General features: G+C 39.5%; 1 protein-coding gene across 1 annotated transcript in view; it reads left to right on the top strand.

Annotated features, from left to right (window-relative positions):
• The first annotated feature begins 1303 nt into the window (after nt 1–1303).
• LOC113676795 (uncharacterized) overlaps nt 1304–20185 on the top strand; it is a 23173-nt gene continuing 4291 nt past the window's right edge. The window contains exons 1-20 of the mRNA XM_089194026.1: nt 1304–1615; nt 1736–2005; nt 4444–4752; nt 5271–11504; nt 11762–12019; nt 12642–12950; nt 13073–13126; nt 13563–13664; nt 13859–13953; nt 14693–14881; nt 15538–15606; nt 15799–15910; nt 16590–16718; nt 17293–17365; nt 17470–17572; nt 17919–17965; nt 18397–18523; nt 18689–18795; nt 19124–19173; nt 20111–20185. The exon at nt 20111–20185 is cut by the window's right edge and continues 212 nt beyond it. Of these exons, the coding sequence (XP_089050152.1) occupies nt 1531–1615; nt 1736–2005; nt 4444–4752; nt 5271–11504; nt 11762–12019; nt 12642–12950; nt 13073–13126; nt 13563–13664; nt 13859–13953; nt 14693–14881; nt 15538–15606; nt 15799–15910; nt 16590–16718; nt 17293–17365; nt 17470–17572; nt 17919–17965; nt 18397–18523; nt 18689–18795; nt 19124–19173; nt 20111–20185 (8797 nt within the window). The 5' untranslated portion in view covers nt 1304–1530. The remainder of the gene's footprint in view (nt 1616–1735; nt 2006–4443; nt 4753–5270; nt 11505–11761; nt 12020–12641; nt 12951–13072; nt 13127–13562; nt 13665–13858; nt 13954–14692; nt 14882–15537; nt 15607–15798; nt 15911–16589; nt 16719–17292; nt 17366–17469; nt 17573–17918; nt 17966–18396; nt 18524–18688; nt 18796–19123; nt 19174–20110) is intronic.

The following is a 20185-nucleotide window of genomic DNA, read 5'->3' as shown; positions in this document are numbered from 1 at the left end:
GTGGAAAGATTGTACTCTTTGACAACTTCCGGTGAGATTTGAGTGGTTTCCGATCATAAAAATATTATATAAATACCTCGATTTTACGAATTTTAAAAGCGACAAAACTGGTGCGACTTTTTCAACCCTTTCATGAATTGAATTTTGAAGGTTTTTTTTAAGCGTAGGCCTTAAGATTAGTATGGAAATTAAAGTTCACAGAAATTCTGAATGCCAGGGACGTTTATTCTCATTACTATTGTTGACTCGGTTGACAAGACACATTTTTATATGAGGGCTACTGGTTGACAAGGAAAAAAATCATTTTAATTTCATCCATCAATCAAAATGTCAGTTACAGTTTCATCTGCGCAACAGGCGCCCTGTGAAGGGGTGGGTGGGGGAAGTGGTCGATCGACTTGGCGGTTTGAGACTGATAGAAACTTTCAATCAAGACCCTGTTCGGGAGAAAGAAAATTTGGACTCAATGTACTTAATGAAGAGGAGTCATCTATTTGTTACGAGCATCGGACTACAAAAAGATCTGAGTTAGTCGCGGAGATTCAAACCACAGACGCAAATGAGTTTATTCTCAGTCGTCTGGCCAGTGGAAGTAATCAAAAAATATATCCGTCAAGTCTTGTTTAAATATTTGTTCCTTTGCCTTTAGGACCTGTCATATTTCACTATTTATCCCGCTTGGGAAAGGAGAGCTTGGTAAAGTAATTAAATGCGATATAGTTTGTGTGTCTTCTATTCAAAAGATTACCCAACTGTCATTATGTCGAGCTTCACAGCCATGAAATTGCTCGTTCGATATGAAATTTATTTTTTGTTATCCTCTATTCAAAAGATTTATCCAGCTATCATGATATTTGTTCGACAACCATTTATTTGCGTATTCAAAACAATATTATTTTTTTGGGCTCCACTGAACGAGAAACAGGCAACCACTGATCCAGAACACATTCATCGAACGCAGATCGTAACTATCGCATTGAAATGAGTAATTTGTTTTCTGTCTTCGGTGAAGCGAGGAAATGCATTTAAACGTTTGGGTTAAAATTTTTTTGGTAAAATCCAATGGGTGACAAAATATTTCGACAGTCTACTTGAATCGGTATTAAATTTCTTATGAAATGCTGTGAACATTTGAATATTGCGCTAAAAGAAGTCCGAAGATTTTCTTTCATTAGCTGATCTGATAAAAATGTTTCCACCTGAAAAGGGTTAAGCCAGTGGGCGTGAAGCAAATAAAAATGAACCGCCCTGATTGGTTGAATTTATAAAACAATTGTCACGATTTAAAAATAACTCGAAACTTACGTAATGCTTTTACTGTGGATTCGAGCGCGGGAGTTAATTCGAGAGAATCGAAAATCGTGTCGCGTTTCAGCGAAATTTGACCATAACACTGGCTTTTTGTTTCTAACGTGGATTGAAAATTGCAATGGTGAAGCGAAGTATTGGTGTTGGTTAAAAGGAAGGCTGGTTTCGCTTGTATGACTTCAGCGCCTGACCGGTATCATTGTTACAACACACAAATGCTCTATGTTGGAATTCACACAACATGCTTACGGCTTTCGGACACATGTTTTAATTTTGGGGCTCCTTGCAGTATGCACCGTATGCCACGGTAAAGAATCGCTGTTTGTAACTACCTCGATACAATCGTGATCATCAAGTGATTTCGCTCTTTACGTTAAGATCCAACTTTGTTTCATGTTTCCAATCGTTTGTTTTTATTTTTACTCAGAGGCCAACGATCTCCAGTTGAACTCGTGCACGGGAGAGCAATCGACCGCAAAAAGGAACTCGTTTAATTTCCGCAAGTTTGGAAACGTGACGGGTTTAGAGGACTGTGTGGATATATGTTGTAGAGATGATGCGTGCGAACTGGCGATACTTTCGCGCGGTTTTCATTGTTATGGTGTTTCATGCGACAAGCCGAAACTTTGCCACAAGATACTGGACAAATTGTTAATGGAAGATGAAAGACAGCTGCAGCGAAACCCAAGAAATGCAGGTGAAATATTTGATAAAATTGACCAGCTTTAGAAAACAAAAATTAAAACAACAAACTCGTATATCATTTTGATTTCTGATTAAAACTTTCTTGCGTGATTTCTTCCGGGCAACCACGTTTACGGTAACAAGACAATATCTTTTCTCTCTCTCTCTCTCAACAGTATCAAAATATTCAAGCCCTAATTTACTTATTTTCAAAAATAAGTATCATGTATCAAATCGTTTTGCAAAAGAGAGTACAATAATAATTTTCTTAGTCCTGCTTAAAACTTCGACTTTGTACTTCATACCCAGATCATGCAACATAACTTATAGTTCTGCTTTGTCGTTAGGAAAGTGTGAAGGAAAGTTGATTTATGTGTGACCTAAGTTAACTTCATAATTTTAAGTCCGATGTATCAACTTGTTCCTCTTCTACCTTCCAAGTTTGTGAAGCAAAATTAGTTATGTTGTGATATAACGTTCTGAGAGGAAAAGGCGTATATGATCTTATCCAAGAGGTGTTCCCTCTTCAAATCACGTTTTTTTGTTGGTTCTCGTCATAGCTATAATGTTTTCCAACGGGTTCACGGTTTTCCGTCCTCCACAAAACTCCATATGCCAATTTGAGGTGAATTTAGTGGAAGAAAAACCAACTCGTGTCTTGAAGCGAAGCGCTAACTGTCATTTGATCTTTTTCATTGACGTTCCAGATGGAAAAACGGAGAAAAACTGATTAAGTTTCCTCATCGTCACAATCAAACATTTTTCGGTTGTTGATTCATTTCAATAAACGTAAAGACTTCTTTAAAATGAGTGCATGCAGTGCTTCCCCAGTACGCTGGGAAGGTTTAAGTTATCGTTTGATTCAATTCAGTCCTTCCCCAACTGCTCCACGTACGTCAACTACAGCAATCACAGCCTTATCATGATTAGTCTATACGATTGCCAGTAGTGTCAGAAACGACAAAAAGTACACATTTGGCCTGCAGCACATCAAATTAATCAAGCAGATAAACATTTCTTGGAACAAAAGAAAAAAATTGGCGAAGAGGCTCAGATTTCGAGTGCCATCGTCAAGGAATTAAAAGAATCAAAACGTCTGTGAAGATGAGGAAAATGGAATCTTAAAAGATAACATTTTGGATTGGGTTGTTCAAGGCTTTTGCAAGACATTTCAAGTCTCTTAAATATTTAAGTCACTTGACGTTTTCGACATTCGAAGGCTTTGTTGATCATTTTCTGGATGCGTTAGGTTTCTATTTTTCCTCTCATATTTGAAGCCTTGTAATATTTGGTCGAATTTCAAGGTTGAAAACGACGGTTAGATGGGGTTACTTTTATTTCATCAGTTGGCATAGAAAGACTTACTTTAGGAAGAATAAACGATTGCAGATTTTAACCTCAGACGGACGGCTATGTAAGCGCTTTTTGAGGGGGCTTTGCTTTGCGAAGAAAAACACGCCAGAGTGCAACTCATTCAAGTGAAAGTGTTATTGAAATGCTAAATTGCGTGAAATATTTTGAAAGGATTTTATCGCTCGGACAGGTGGCACTATACAAAATCTCTCAAACACACGTCTCAAGGATCTCCAGGACTAACGAAGCGATTCGAGGTGATCCTAAAACAGACGAGTGTGCCAAATATTTTGATGTATGCGTTAAAATTCTTGTAGTTGAAAGACATTTTGATAAAATGCAACCTGTCTAATACCGAAATTTTGTCCTCGGGTAGGACCTGAATTCTCTTGTAAATCGCACATAAATCAAAAGACTGAACCTACGCTAGACGTAAAGAGTGACTAAATAAACTTAATACGCCAGGCTTTTTTTGAAGTCTACCGATAAGTACTTTATTCACTTTGGTATCTAAGCATCGTCAGCGCATTCCCTAGTTTGAGATTTAAATTCAACTGCTAACCAATCCCAAACATGTTTACCCCATTTCTCTCCTTTTGTTCGATAGGATACCATAAAATTGTAAAAAGTAATTATTATCACCAGTACGCTTCGACATTGGTGTGAAATTATTAATTGAGATCGGTTCAGGTGGTGCATCGTGATCGTCTACAGGTGAAAAATCCCGCCTCTGCTCTCCTAACACTTAAAGAATATGAGCACTCTTACAGTCTTAAAAATCATAAAGTGCCTTCCAGTGAAGAAACCTCCTTTCATTTTCTCTACCACCGATAAGTAAAGCACTGCAAGATAACCGTCGACAGCTGCTAGCTACCAGTTTAATCACATAAAATAGCAGGGTTACCTGGTTAAGCTTAACACGCATGCATTTATTGACGTATGATTTTATTCCTAAATGGAATCCAAACAACAATTTTATTTCCTATAAACCATAGACTTTTTCGTGTCACAAACGTATTATTTTCTTACCCGTTTTGATTTTATTATTGGATATTAGCAGTACGACTCAATGAAATTATATTTGAATTTTACTTATAGGAACAACAGACTTTATCAGGCACACGTCACAAGTCACCAACCCGAGGTGTCCAAAACGCTTTGTACCCAGCTTTCATGTCCTTCTCCTCCCTGCCAGAACAACTCGCGAGTTTTACAAATTTTCTCAGCAGTCGGAAGATGAAGGCCAATGCAATACGCAGTGCTGTAGATCACGTGAATGCTTGCTCTCTTTCATCGAAGATGAAGAGTGTTATGGCGTTACTGGTGTACCAGCTGATAGCAACAGCACAAATAGTACACGAGAACCTACGCTTGGTTTAGAAATCGCTATTATTGATCGAAATAAAGGTTAGTCAATATGAGTTCCGTGCAATATCGTTGTAAACCGTAGAGCGGTTAAAGGCAAAGCTCTTTTTCGATATTGAATATATATTTATATCGCACTAAGAAAGCAATGAAGCAAACAGAAGTAGCCCCAGAAAGAAAATACCAGATGTCATCGTCAAAAAAAAGCAAAAAGCATAAAGCAAAGACACTTTTTCTGTGTTTATATGCTTTAATTCTGCTTCGAGGGTTTGTATTGTAGTGGGAAAGCTGGTGAAATTCCCAGCCATTTATACAAACATACAAGATAGAACTCAGAAAAGCATCAATCTGTTCTTTAATCGATTTTCACAGCATATTATTGAGCATTATAATTACATCGCCACTTTTTTAGCAGACCCTCTATAGACTTTCTGACAAATAACGTCGAAGGTAGAGAATATTTGAACCGTATTTTAACTGCTTGGTACCACGGAAAGGTAAAATTCTTCACCATTTGCGTATAAATTTGGATTTACTGATGAACAATTTATTTCTCTCAGAGATTTCTAGAAGCTTGGATGATGGAGATGAAGATCCAGATGATATAGGTTCCGACGACAGCGATATAAAGTCGTCAGATACAAAACTGCCTAGGCTTCGGCCAACTGAAGTCAACAGCAACCCACAGACGTCACAGGTTGGCAAAATATTTTCAAATACAAAAAAAACAATCGCAAAAGCCAAGGAGAGTGTATTCTCAAAGAGGATACCGACTATGGGACCTACAAAACATGAGGCACAGCCCACTGCTATGGGGCATGAACAAAATCTATCAAATCAATCAAGAACTAAGCATCCCAAATTTCCTACTACTAAGGATATTAAGACAAAAGGTGTACCATTTCATTTCAAAGGCGTTGCAAGTAGAAGGACCCCTTCAGGGACTCCTTCATTTTCCAAAAACAGAGCATTCAAAATATATTCCAACAACAAAAGTTTGACGAAACACTTAAGCTCAACACTCACGCAAAGGGTGAGCCCCTCTAAAGGTGGAAAAGTTACAAAAATAAAGCCAACAGTAAAAGTTTGGAAGGCTGCTGAAACCAGACGAGGAACTCAAAGTATAGAAACTGGTGGAAACCCTAAAGGAAAGCATTATGTCAAACATCTGAAGCTAATTACAAGGACAACTACTGCGATGAAACCCAGCAGTAAAAGTTCAAAGGTATCACGAATAAGCAATAGAGGTTTTGAAATTGGTACGAAAAGGCTCGATACTCATCACAAGGGGTCCACCGCACGTCTAATGGGGGGAACGGACGAAGAAAACTCTCGTGTTGATGAAGGTTCATTGAGTGGATTTGATGGTATCAGTGGGGATCACAGATATTCTGGAGAAGACGGTGAATTCAGCGGACATAATGCTTTCAGTGGAGTAAGTGGATTTGACGATATCAGTGGAGATCAGAGATATTTCGATAAAGAACATGGATTCAGTGTACATGATGATTTCAGTGGAGTAGGCGAAGACGATGTGAGTGGGAACCATGAATATTTGAGTAGTAGTGGTGGCGATTCGAGCAAGGATAGCAGTGATTTAATGGAAAATGCTAAGGTGCTGAGAGACGATGGTTCGGTTGAACATCATTTGAGTGATGCCGACCTGAGTGGAAGTGATATTGGAGTGGGTGGATATGCAGAAAATTCAGATGAAAATGGAAAAAACGGTGGAAAAAGTGAAGTAGGTTCCACGGAACAAGGGGATGGGCCATATAAGATAAATCATGAAGTAACAAAGCCAAAATTGTATCAGGGAGAAGACAAAAACGGGAACATGGCGAGAAAAAAGATTGATCTCATTAAAGATTTGGAAGAACTTGGATCAGATGGAGATAAGAGCAGCGTGCATAGTAAGCAAACCTCGAAGAAAGTTGTAAAAGTTCCTCGTGTCATAGTGTCTGGTATAAAGAAGGACCCGAACACCAAAAAAGGAAAAGATAAAAGAATGAAATCTAGGAAGGTTCACTTTGATTTAAAACAGTCTCGTAAAATAAAGAACCAATCAAGTTCCAAAGTATCACGTAAATTGCGACCGGAAAGCCATAATGTTAAAGCAAGTAATGTCAGAGCTAAGTTAAATCCCAAGAAAAGGAAAAATTATGGTAGGACAGAACTGTTAACCAACAAGACGGTAAGGAAGGAAAGAATTCAAGATGGGCACAAGCGTTCGAAGATGAAATCAGTCAATAGCAAAGTGAAACACACCAAGCCCAGGGACCGAAATTCGTCTGGGCGACTCATGAAAACAAAAGACAACGTTGCAGACATAGCTACTAAGCCGTTGCTCTTTCATGGAGCACGGAATGAGGGTAATAAGCATAATGTAATCATCAAAAGGAACAAGGTTAACAGAAAAGCAGCAAACTCTACCGCGTCACAGATTATTCCTAAAGCAATGTCTACGGGAAAAGTTCGCAAGGGTAAATCAGTTAGCCGCCGTAGCAAAGGAAAAGCCAAGGTCATTCGAACAGGAGACAACGCGACTTCACATAGACCATCAACGAAGGGCTTGACTGTGAATTATCAAGCAAATCAGGTAAAACTTAATGGCAAAGCCAGTCTGGAAAAATCGATGGGAAAGGGTTATCAAGCAATCAACCAAAAGAAACGGAAATCTCTAGAGTTTGGGGGATTCCAGGGAGGCCACCGCTTACAAAACAAAGTTAAACCCTTAACAGAAAACAATGAGAAGCCTACAACATTGGGAAACAAAAAAGTGGGTCGCACGAAAACGAAAAGTAGGTTGTCAAATGTCAACTACACAATAAAGGACACTGGTGATCTTATGCAATATGCCCATCGGAAAGTGTCCGTCAGGCATAAAACAACGCTAAAAGTTATAGCCGGGCGTAACGGCTCCAATGTTGAAGGTAAAACGGCACAGAAAGTCAGTTCATCGATAAAAGTAATGGCTCATAAGAAAGTTCATAAAAAGTACGGGACCAGTCCAAAGGACTCACTGCAAAACAACGTTCCGCATTTTCATCGAAAACCTCATGTCGCACAAAAGAAGCAAAATAGTATGCATGGACGGAGGGCACAGATACTTCATCTACCGAATACGACCTCAGAGAAAGGAATCCGTATAAAGGACTCAAAAGGCAATATTCATCAAGACCTTATGTTGTCCTCTACTGTAGGGAGCTCATCTTCTAAAGAAAACCGTTCATTTGTCTCCCACATTACCTTTTCGCCCCATCAATCCATAAATACTTTAAAAACAAATATTTCCCACGTAAATATATCGGCAAAGCAACGCAGCAACAGCAACGCCTCTGACGCCAAGGCTACGTTCGTGGGTCATTTTGTGAACGATAGTGGTGGTAGTAATGGTATCGATTTTTCAGTTAAATCCAGTGAAAAGCACCATAAACTTAGCAAAAAGCACCGTTTAACTGTTGATTTGGACGACTTAGGAGACGCTGATTTTGATATAATGATGTCAAATGATATTCCTCACAAGGACTTACCCAAGAAGTCGAAGGGAAAAGATAAAAAACATGCAAGTAAAAGCAACAAAAACCATGATAATAATAGAACAGAGAAAAAGAGGAAACACAACTCCCATGGTAACGATGAAGATGATGACGCTAAAGGATCGTTCTACAAACAGAAAGACCAAAGTGAGGCAACGAGCAAAGGCAAACTCCATCGACACCATCATCATTCCCACAAGGAAAAGGATAAAGATGCCAACGAGGAAGATGAAGAGGGAATCTCCAGAGAAGAAGATGGTCACCGAAATGCTGAGCGCAAATCGCGTCATCACCATAGGCATCATGATAATGCCAATACTGTGGAACAGAAAGACTACGAAGACGAGAATCACCATCACAGTGCACAAAAGGGACATCTGCATCATAAAAAGAAGGAAAACAACGAAGAAGATGGTGAGGATAACAGGGAGGCTAGGAAGCATATAAAACACCACCATGTTGAACGAGACGAAAGTGATCGTTCAAGTGATGATCAGAAGATGAAACATCGACGCCACCATAAGCATAAGGATCATGACCATATACCCAAAATAAAATATGATGACAACCATTGGAAGGGAAAAGTTATTCCTGGACGAGTAAAAATAACGTATAGCAAAGACCATGCCAAGAAGCGACATTATCACCATCACAAGCATAAAATTCAAAACGATGATGACCGCTCTGGAACACAAGAAAATCACCATAACCGGAAAAATTCCTTTAAGGCGCACGAAATGGACAGCGATAGCGACGAGGATACTAAAAACAGAAAACTGCAAAAACATTTTAAGGAAAAATCTAATGACAATCATGAGGGTGATGACGATGACGAAAATGATGAAAAGCAAACAAGTCACAGAGGGAACACTCACAAGAAAAAAGAGGAAGGGGTAGAAGAGAAAACAGACGTAAATTATGAAGTGGTTAAAAATGGTCGGCATAGGGCATCTCACGATGAAGATAATGGCGATGATTCCGATGAACCTTCTGAAAACAAGCAAGAAGAAAAAGAGGATGACAGTGATGAGGTAGAAGACAACGACAAAGTTAATGAGGAAGACAAAGATAATGCACATGACCATAGCGACGGTAGCGAAAGAAAGAAAAATAATCGAGTAGTTTTAGGGGACGATTCCGAAGACGAGGACGAAGACGAAGCTAATCAAACAGAGGAAAGTCATGATGCAGACGGACACTGGAATAAGCACAACTACCATGAACAAGAACATGCTAGCAACGAGGAAGAGTATCATAAAAATAGAAATCGTAAGGAATATCACAAACCTCATTTTTACCATAAGCATTGGGAATCTAGACACAAGCACCATGAATCTCATTTTGAATCTAAGGCAAGTGACGATGATAATAGTGATCATTTTGGCGTTGAGGCGGAGAATAACTTGAAACATGATAGACGAAATTTCAGAAAATCCAAGATTTATCACAGAGAGAGGAAGAAGGAATGGAGGGAATATCATGAAGCAGAAGGTGAAAATGAAGAAACTAATAATGATAACCATGAAAGACAATTTCAAAGGAGTCATAAACAGTACCATTATCATCATAAACGCCCGGAATGGAAAAATGACAAGACGACAGAAGAGTATAGGGAACATAACGAGCAAAAGGAAGCATATGAACGGGATCCTTTAAGGAATAACAAGGACGATAATGCAAGAAACCTGGAAAATATCGATGAACATATCCCTGATTATCAAAAAGAGCGTGAGGAAGTAGAAGAGATTCCCTCTCGTGATAGAATTGAGGAACGCAGACCAAATGATGAATCTGGAGAAGACAGACACAAAAAGCATCATCACGAAAAGTTTCATCACTTTCCTGAAGACGATAGGGTTGCGTGGAAAAATAAAGAAGATTTTGAAGGGAATAAGTATGAAAATGGAGATGTTCCATACAGACGAGAACAAGCGCACAACCACCAGCTGATGGATGAAGATGAGAAACCGTACGAGGATAACAGAGACCATGAGGTGCACTATGATCATGGTTCCAAACACAAGCCGAGGCACTGGAAGAAGTGGCACCGGAAGAACCACCATCACTTCTATGAGAAAGACCAACCCGATTTTGAGGGTACTGGGGGCCCGTTTGATTCTTCGGCATCGATGCGCGTTTACAATGCTGATAATGATGATGACGATCAATATTATGGTGGTGAAGGTAATCAGGAATACCAGGGACGTAATCATTATAAGCACAAACATCGTAAGCATAGGCAAAGCTATGAATTTTGGGGTAATGGAAATCAAAACCCCTACTATTATGATTACAACTATCACAATTCTAGAGCTCCATATGGATACTATAAGCCAAGGTCTAAATTTAGTTCATATTCTGAATGGCGTAGAGAGCACTACGGTGACTATGATAGATGGAGACCGAAACCTTCTAGATGGTACCCGCATAACGAGCACTGGAATAGAAAATCGTCTTGGCCAGCATCTCAAGATAACAAACCTGTAGACTTCCAGTGGAATAAATTTTACAACAACAATGGCATGCCACCGATACCTACCCCTTATCCTGAAGATCCATCAAACCGTTGGCGACCAACAAATCCACAGTGGAAGCCACCCGATCAGACGCAAAACAGCTTTGGGAAAAATAACTGGTCCTCAGATCAATATCCTAGTCAAGGACACGCAGGGGGCGAGGATCAAAACCAAAAACAATACAATGACTGGAGTAAAAATGGGCCCCCTCTTCACTTAAAACAGGGTGGTTACGGACCACAGAGAAACCCATCTGCACCTGGGTTGCAGCCGTGGAAAAATATCAATGCAACCAAGCAGGGTGGTGGACAACAATCAACAGGAGTTCAATCACAATATATTCCTCCTGCTCAACAAAACTCTAATAAAGTTTTTAATCAGACTAAGTTTCACCCTACAAATCGCCTGAAATACCCAGCTGGTTCTTCATCGCAAGTTTCAGGCCCAACGAATATCAACCAGATCAAAAAAATTATGGATAAGTTGAACACTCCTCCATCAACTTCCGGCGTTCGACCAGGCAAAGTTGCTCCCACTGTCAAACAAGACATATTGCACAATGCGACTACCAACAAAGATGGAGTTCCCAAGACAAACTTGACCACCACGGATCAATTGAAAGATAGAAACCGCCTGAATGGATTTTTCAACGAAGAAAAAAACGGAAAGAAAAAGTCAGAGATCTTACGGCCTGCGAATAGGAGCGAGGATCGACAAGCTGAAAAAAATACAAGTTCTCAAGGTAGAGCATTGTATTATTTTTCATCTACTTAAATCCAGAGCCCCAATGTGGAAGACTGCTTGTGTCAATATACCATCAATTCCTTTCCGTTCTTTCCCATTTATGTTCCTATTGGACGAAGTATAATGATTATCTTTCTGTGGTAGAGTACTTCCTGACCAAAGAAAGCTTTATACCTTAAATATTTGATACTTTCTAGATACTCTAAAATTCTAAGTTCTGGTCCCTAAAGCTATACCCGTCCCCCATTATTACAGGAAACACCTCGCAGCATGCCAGTCTAACGCCGCAAACAACCAATACCCCACCCAAACCTCCTTCCAACCAAGTCACAAATAAAACGACAGGAGATCATACCAATCCACAACAGGCAGCTGGAAATCGAACCAACAAGCCTACAGCGCCCACACTAAAGAGCTCCACAACGACTGCCAAGCCAACCACTCAGACAACCACTGAATACACTCCAGCAGCACCAAACTTTGGAGACGTCTCTCAATCCGATGATTCTTCAGGTAGATGTTATGACTCTGTTATGCCACCTGAGTCAGGATCCTCCACACACCTTTTGATTCATGAACCTGTTACACATAGGTGGGAGATGAGATTAGAATGAAGAAAGCAAACTAGGTCTCACTAGCCCCTACGGTTGATTTTTTTGTTTCAGTTTATACGAGTTATATGCCTGTAACAGGGCCACCAATGGTGGAATAATGAAACTAAAGTAATTTTGTGTCAGGAGACAGTTCTGAGAATAGCATTGATTGTTTTCTTGTTAGGAAAAAAGCTATATAGGAAGTATAAGTATTTTTTTTATTTTGGAAACCCAAGAAAGTTCGTGTAGAGAGTGGATTGTTTGAGTTCAGAACTTACCTGGTTTAAATTGATATGTTTTTCTAGTTTTTTCACGTTCGTGGACAAAGAAAGATTTAGACTCCCCCTGGCAATTCGAACTTCATACCTCCGAATTCCGCGCTTTGACGCTCTACCACTGAGCTACAGAGATCTCTGTGGAGAGCCGCGTCATAATTAGGCTCATATGGGGCGCACTTTCTATGTACTGCTGGGATCTTAAAACGTTCGAGCTCAAAATTTACTCTCTTCTATATTTAGCTAACCCGATATTTTTTCAAACAGAAACAGGAAAGAAACATCGGAAACACCGGGCTCCTATTTGCATGGCGGGTAAAACAACAGACGACGTCACTTTACTGCGAGGGAAAAAGGCGGGAAACTTTACCAACATTGGCGACGTGGGCGACTTCGAGATGTGTATCAAGAGGTGCTGTCAGACGAAGACATGCGACTTGGCTTTTAAGTCTGCAGAGACTTGCTTTCTCGTAAACTGCTTTGATAAAGATTCGTGCAAGACCACCGAGTCCCTGGATGATATATTCAGTCCTCGGATGTGTTTTGTGAAAAGGCATTTAAGTGACGAAGAAAAAGGTAACCAATTGTAATCGAAATCTTTTTATGAAATACTTTTTGGGGATGCAAAGTTTTTACAGAGTTAAAGTAAAGGTCGCATACGACCACAGATCCTAAGCACTAAATCATTTCTGTTTAAGACGATCAAGATCAAGATGGGAACGATGAATGGGACGACAAAGTCTCTCCTTCAGGTAATTTTATTACGCAGCAGACCTCTAAATGATTGTTACTCAAGAAAAGGTTTTTTGTCTTTTCACGAACGTGGGACAAAGAAAAAAATTTACTTATCGAACCTCAGACCTTTCACCGTCAAGGTATTGAATTCTGTTGAAGCCTTATTATTTTTCAGATCTATTTTAATCACTACTTCCGCATTTGCTATTGTTGCAGTAACGTGTCGTCTATTTCAAACCACAATTACTAGAAATTATTTTAATGTATTGTTGCTTGTGTAACTGGAAACGAGTGGAATTGTTATGTTGTAAGACAAGACGCTTGTTGAATGCTTCTGCACCATTTCGCTTCTCGATGCTCACTGAAAGCTTTTTGTTCTCATTCGGTCACAATATCATCGTCACAACTTAAGTAATCACATAAAAAGGACGTTTTCCTCTGTCTTTATTTTAGGAATTCGTGAAGTCTGTGATATGGAAAAGGCTCTTGGAATATTGTGGAAGAAAACGATTGCTGGGCGTTTCTCTGCCCATCCATGCCCACGCGGTGCAAAAGGTATTTCTGAATAGAAAAACTGATGCACATGATCTGTCTTACCATTTTTGTTGTAAGTTAGAGGACTTTACCCTTACTAGGTTACGCTATTAAATGATTGGCACGAACATAGAAACATCGAAATATTATTTCAAACTACAGATATCTGCATTTCGTGTAATGATCGTTTCGTTGATCTTTTTTAAACCTGTTAGGTTTCGTAAGACGGCGTTGCGAAGCTGATTCAAGATGGATGCCGCCTGACTTCAGTGATTGTGTGTCCAATGGCTATCAAGATCTCTATGACAAGGTAAAACAATATTCTGAGGCGCATGTTGGGATACTCTGACCACAGTGAATCCATTCCCAACACTTTTGAATTCTCAAGGCAAAATAAAGAAGTTCGATTTTATAGGTGGACCTGCAGAGGACGTGTTGGTATAATGATAAGTGCGGTGAAATACGGAGTTTAAGGTCTGGGTATGTCTTCTAGCCCTTCCTTTACACCGAGGATATGGAGAAGCCGCTTATGCCATATTTAAAACAGTTCTTTTTACCTCATATCGAAACGGACTACTGAGCTTTTATAAAGGGGCTGGTTTATAAAAGAAAACTGTGGTGCTGCGCATGCGTCGGTGGGAGTGTTACAAGATAATTCAGTAGGTTAAATCAACTGAGTTAATAACATGAATTCTCCACCATGGCCAATTTACACCATCAATTCAGTTGATAAAACCAAATGATAGGGTAATTTAATGTTATCAACCGAGTTGATAACGTAAATTGGCCACCGTAAAGAGTCTTGCCTTTAAACTCTTTACGATGGCCAATTGGTGTTATCAACTCAGTTGATAACACTAAATTACCCTATTATATTCTCCCACCGACGCAGCACCACAGTTTCTTTAGAGGCTTTCCCTACTAACACCAACTGATAACTCAGCTTTAAATCTGGTGTGTTCATTTCGACGTTAAGTTTTCAATAAACCTAGTGTTTAAAACTGATTATTCCAACCACTCCGCATTTAAACCTTTCGAAATTTTTGCAGTCTAGAAAGCTTGCCGCTGGAGCTGACCCCAGCCCACTCATACGGGAACTGTCACAGCTGACAACCCAGAACATCGACAATTCTTTGATATTCGGAGGAGACCTAAACCGAGCTACAGATATTATGGCCGCTATAGTACAGCATAACGGACAAACTGAATTCTTAGAGATGACCAAAGAGGATGTAGAGGTATATACATTATTCGCCAACTTTGTTTGCGTTTATTTTGTTCGCATAGTGTGAAACACATTTCGATAGCGAGTCATTAAATCAAAACTTAATTGATCCCAATGGCCGATTAAAACAATGGAATATATCATAAGCAGCCAATGAGAATTCCACGAAACAAACAAGTGCCTGAGGCGCGGGAAGACGCGAGAGAATAAGTGGTGATTGGTTTAAATTTTGTACCTGATGTGGTTGAGAAAGTGATATGATACGAGATGTAGAAATTGAGCTTGATAAATAGCGGTGAAATAAAGCAAACCCATTCAATGCCTGGTTGTTAAAACTATGGGGAGAAGTTATGTCAATTATATCACGTTAGGGAGTGCGAAATATGCCAAGAATATCTTTTTTTAACTACTCTTTGATAAATTGCGTTTTCGCCAAGTTCTTTGGAGGAAAGACTGAGGAAGAGTCTGAACTTAACATTGGTTTTTTTTAAACCGCAGAAATACAAAACAAGAGAAAAAGAAAAAAGACTGAAAGATACAAATCTTTTTAGAGTTATCCATTGCTTCCTTTATTTAATATTCTTATTTACATTTCACAGATTAAGAAATGCAATTAAAAGCTGTTTTTTTAATCATAATTGACAATAATTTATCAACGTTTCTGATCAGAATTTTGTAAGAGCCAGCAGCAATCTCCTGGATATGACAAATCAGCAGGAATGGTTCAATATCCAAAAGGTAATAAACGAATGTGTCATGGACGAGTCATTATTTATCTTCGGGGGGGGGGGGGGGGAGAATTAACTTCAAGTACCTAGTTGTCTCTTATCATGTGCGGGTATTTTTGTATTCTTTTAGCCAAAATTTTTGGCAATTTTTTAGATATTTGCCTACCTAGTGAATCATGAACTGATATTTGCATTGTTATAGAATAAACCGGGGTCAGCGGATGTTCTGCGAGCCATGGAAATGTTTGCACTTCAAGCGGCACGACGACTTTCCCGAGAAGATATGGCGGAACCTACCATCACTAACAATATCGGTGAGTCAGGTTAACTTAAAGAGGCCCAGATCACTTCTCAGAATTTCCCTTTTTCTCGGTTTATCACGAAGCAAAGAACCACAATCCCTCCGCGTGATGGACCGTTAACAGGAATGGTATATCCACCACTCAAAGATTTCCCGGCTGAGGATTATTCCTGTCTGTCTATCAGTCTGGCTGTAAATCTATATAATTTGATTTTATAAAGAAGTTTGACGAAGAGCTAACGCTGACCAAGTCATCTTTAGAAATTCTTTTCCGTAGCCAATCAATTACATTTACAAAGCACCGACTATTAAATTTCAGAAGTTCAAGAATAACGGGTACGAATGCGGTAAAAGCGAACTTTCACTTTACCCATAATCCTCTACTTCTAGTTTTGCCCACATACCTTAGATATGAATAGGACAAATAAAAAAAATTGAGAGCCTGACTCTAAATCATGAAAGAAAGATTAAACGTTCATTTATCTACAAATCCATGATAACCAACATTTTCTATAATATACCGTACAGCGCACGCGAATGACATCTGTGTATGGATGCCAACTTGATAAAGCAGTTCGTCGTCCTTACTTACAGTACACCTGTCCGTTTGTTTATCTCCTGTTAGAAATCTGACTTCTACCTCTTTACTTTTCTACCATTTTCAGTTAATGACTTGTTTCATTTTTTAATAGTTATTAAGATGGACAGAAAGTCTGCAGGGGATGATGGTCTGACTTTCCCAGACTTTGCTAATCCAAGAGTCAATCGCTGGGATGCGAGACATGACGTCATTGCCCTTCCGTCCTCTGTGTTTGCCCAAAGTAAGTCCAGGTTTAAGGAATGGAATACATCAGTTCCCTTTAAGCCTATTTTCTATGGTACCATTAATAAATAGTTTCCATGTTGCCATGCATCTGTTAGGTAATAGATCACAGATGACGTCAAAATTTGTTAAGAGCAAACATGTGACACACGAGGTGCAGCCGTCCGTGTCTGTCACTGTTGTTATCACTGTACTTTGTAACATGGAATCCATTTGTTTGCGATGATAAAAAAGCCAAATGTTACTAATGACGTCATCGATGCGTCTGTCACCCTATAGAGTACAAGTGAGAACCAATCAAAATGCGTGTGTGATTCATCTTAAAATTTAACTCTTTAACCCCCGAGAGGGACTGGCATCTAATTTATCCTCACCATATCACCCCTGAATCAAACATTAAGGTCAGAAAAATAAAGGAACTTTTCACCAACAAAAGAAGCTCTTGATTGTTAAAAAAATTCTCCTTGTCAGCACCTCAGGAAACGTATAGAAAACATTATGGAGAATATACATATTGATGTCAGGGTGAAAAAGGTTACAACTAAATAAAAAATATTTACGTTCATGTTTAGCTACAAAAGATGTGAGTGTTGCAACAATCAGTTTTAAAAGTTTGCCTTACTTGCTTCCCGATTCCAACGTCAGGTAAGACTTTATATTAAATTGATCAATATGAACTTCATGACTTTCAACACAACTCACGAGCAATGTTAGTTTCGAGCTAACAAGTTACTTATGTCTTCCCACAGTACTGGTCTTGGTCCAAATTCCAAAGTGATGTCAACGGTACTGCACCCCCACCCCCAAGGGAAGATTACCCCACCCGTTACTATAGTACTTAGTCACATCAAGGTGAGATGGGCAGGTTCATACAATTTTATCCCTTTTAACCCCCAAGATATCTTAAGTAATTCTCGTTACTGTCTGCCACACAACTCGTATGATGTTAGTTTGGAGAATTTGTTATTGGATCAACTAGTAATCCCCTTATTCATATTTTTCCTCTTTCTCATTGCATGTCTGCTTGGCATTGTGTTTATATTATAAGGAAAAATTCCTTCTTGGTCACTTATAATAGCTGAAGGTCTAAAAAAGTTTGGAAATTGAAATGCCATCCTTTTATTTTTAAACCTGTAGAAGTGTATGAACTCAAGAAGTGAAATCTACAAACCATTTCTTTTCTCGTTTTTTTTGACAGCGAAAGCGTGGAAATCCTAAATGTGTATTTTGGGATTACGCACTGAGGTATGTTTGTGACAAACATTCATTTCGTTGGCACCTATGTTTCTTTAATCGTTAAAAGCCTTTGTCATGCACATTGAGAAGCCCGTGCCACTGAGGCGGGGCTCATCTAAGTTAGATTGGCAGGAGGCGAAGAGGAGTTTTTCCTGTTTGTCTTTGAAAGTGGCTGGGATTCTAGTCCATCACGGACGAATTTTGGGTGCCCATTTATAACCCTGAATATAAAGAGGCACTGAGGCTAAGGAAACGGAAACGTGGTCCAGGTTCGAGCCCAGTTTTCTCGATCGTGAGTCCAGCGCATGAAAACACTATGCCATCGGAGAATGTCTTTCCACTGATAATGAGACACGTTTATTTATGTTTTCCTCAATTTTAACGCGACAAATTAGTTTCTTTTGAATCTAAGTAAGAATCTCTCATATTTATTTCACCAGTCCCCATAGAGGCGGGGCGTGGTCATCACGGGGCTGCTGGCTAGCATACAATAACCACACCCACTCAATTTGTCAATGTAGTCATCTGTCAAACTTTGCCGTTTTAATGGATCTCTCATCGGACGAGGTGAGTTTACTTTTTGTCGTCGCGTTTGTATAATCCTTGCGTAATTATAATTCTGGACAGTGTATGTGGCAGTGATTGTACATAATTGAGTTCTCTTGCTCTTAAGACATCTGAAGTCGAGGCTGTGCCAAGAGAGACAATACTTTCCTTTTCTAACAATTTCAGGTCTCACAAAAGGAGCAGAAGAGAGAGAGGACAATGGCTTTGATGTGGATTGGTATTCCTGTGCTTATCGTGGGAGTGATTGGTGGCCTGTACATGTCCTTTAGCTGGTGAGGTTCCTCATTAACCCTTGACCTTTGATACTCCGTCTTAATTAATCCTCTACACCCCAACAACAATATTCATATTCCACCCTCTGTTATTTTGACATTTTCCTTGACACTGACATGAACAATTTATTTGACAATCAGTCGCTTTTTAAATTGGTGATAATTTTCCTTTTAATTATGACCTTAACATTTGAATCAAGGGTGACACTATGGGGAGAAATTAGTACCCAGTGACTCTCACGGCTAAAAGGGTTAAGAGAACAATTTTTCTAAAATCATATGGTTAACACTTGTCTCTCTATCTCTCCCTCTTCTCAATTAAACTTAGGAATCGAAAATCAGGAATGTCCAGCAGTGTAACGAGGCCTCCCGTGGCACGTGAGTTTATAACTTTCTTTATAACATAGCTAGTAAATTTGTCTAATCAAATTCAATTGCGCGAGCGTGCTTCATATTCCCATTTTGCACGCTCATGACGTCAGCAAACGAGTCCCTCGAGAAAAAAAATTTCCATTGGGTTGAAAATGTTATAAAACGATTGGTTCATACGTCAGCTGTGCGTTCATCGAGATATGAAGCACTTGGGAAGTTTGGAGAGCACTCAAGAAGCTAGAGTTGCTCTCGGCTACGCCTCGAGCGACTCTTACGCGTCTTTCGTGCTCTCCAAACCTCCAAACCAAACCAAGAATGCCTCTCTTGGTGCGATCGTACATAATCATGGTAAAAAGTAATGTCTTTGAGACAAGTTTCCTCTGTAGCATACTGAGTGCTTATCTAGGGAGGGTCGGACGCGAAAATATTTGGCTGAAAATGTTATGATGACGGAACGCTATGAAACTTTATCATATTCGTAGGTTCGGCCCGATTGGTCAATAAGCACTTAATCATATGGCCACTGCCTTTTCCCTTTCTCGCTATCTTCCTCCTGATTTTACATTTCGCAAGGCCATGAACAGGGCTGTGCGGCTTTATCCAACCTTGCACTCGCCAAACATCACGGCTTTCGTACGCAAGATTTCCCAATGTTTTTAAATCTAAGTGCACGTGGAACTGGACTGGTCATAGGATACATGTCTTAGATGTTATTCATTTTCAGAATTAAACTTTGTTGTTTAAAATAGCACCTGATGATCTATACCCCTAATTTTACGAACTACGCGGCTGAGTGATATTGACTTATGATTTCTTGAGTAGTTTAACGTAAGGTAGTTTTCATTTCTGCCACTCTTTTGAAGAAGTTCCTGTTAAAACCATATCCGACTCTCTCTGACCATCTAACCATTTAACCATTTATTCTTTTTATTAATTCTTTCAGTGAACGAAAAAACCGGTTTGCTTGGACAGAGAGTGGTTACAAGCCAAGTGCGAGAAGAGTTCCCGCCATCACCCA

Source organism: Pocillopora damicornis, chromosome 14 (genome assembly GCF_964200805.1).
Source record: "Pocillopora damicornis chromosome 14, jaPocDami1.2, whole genome shotgun sequence".
Classification (NCBI taxonomy): domain Eukaryota; kingdom Metazoa; phylum Cnidaria; class Anthozoa; order Scleractinia; family Pocilloporidae; genus Pocillopora; species Pocillopora damicornis.
This window is presented reverse-complemented; position numbering and strand designations above follow the sequence as displayed.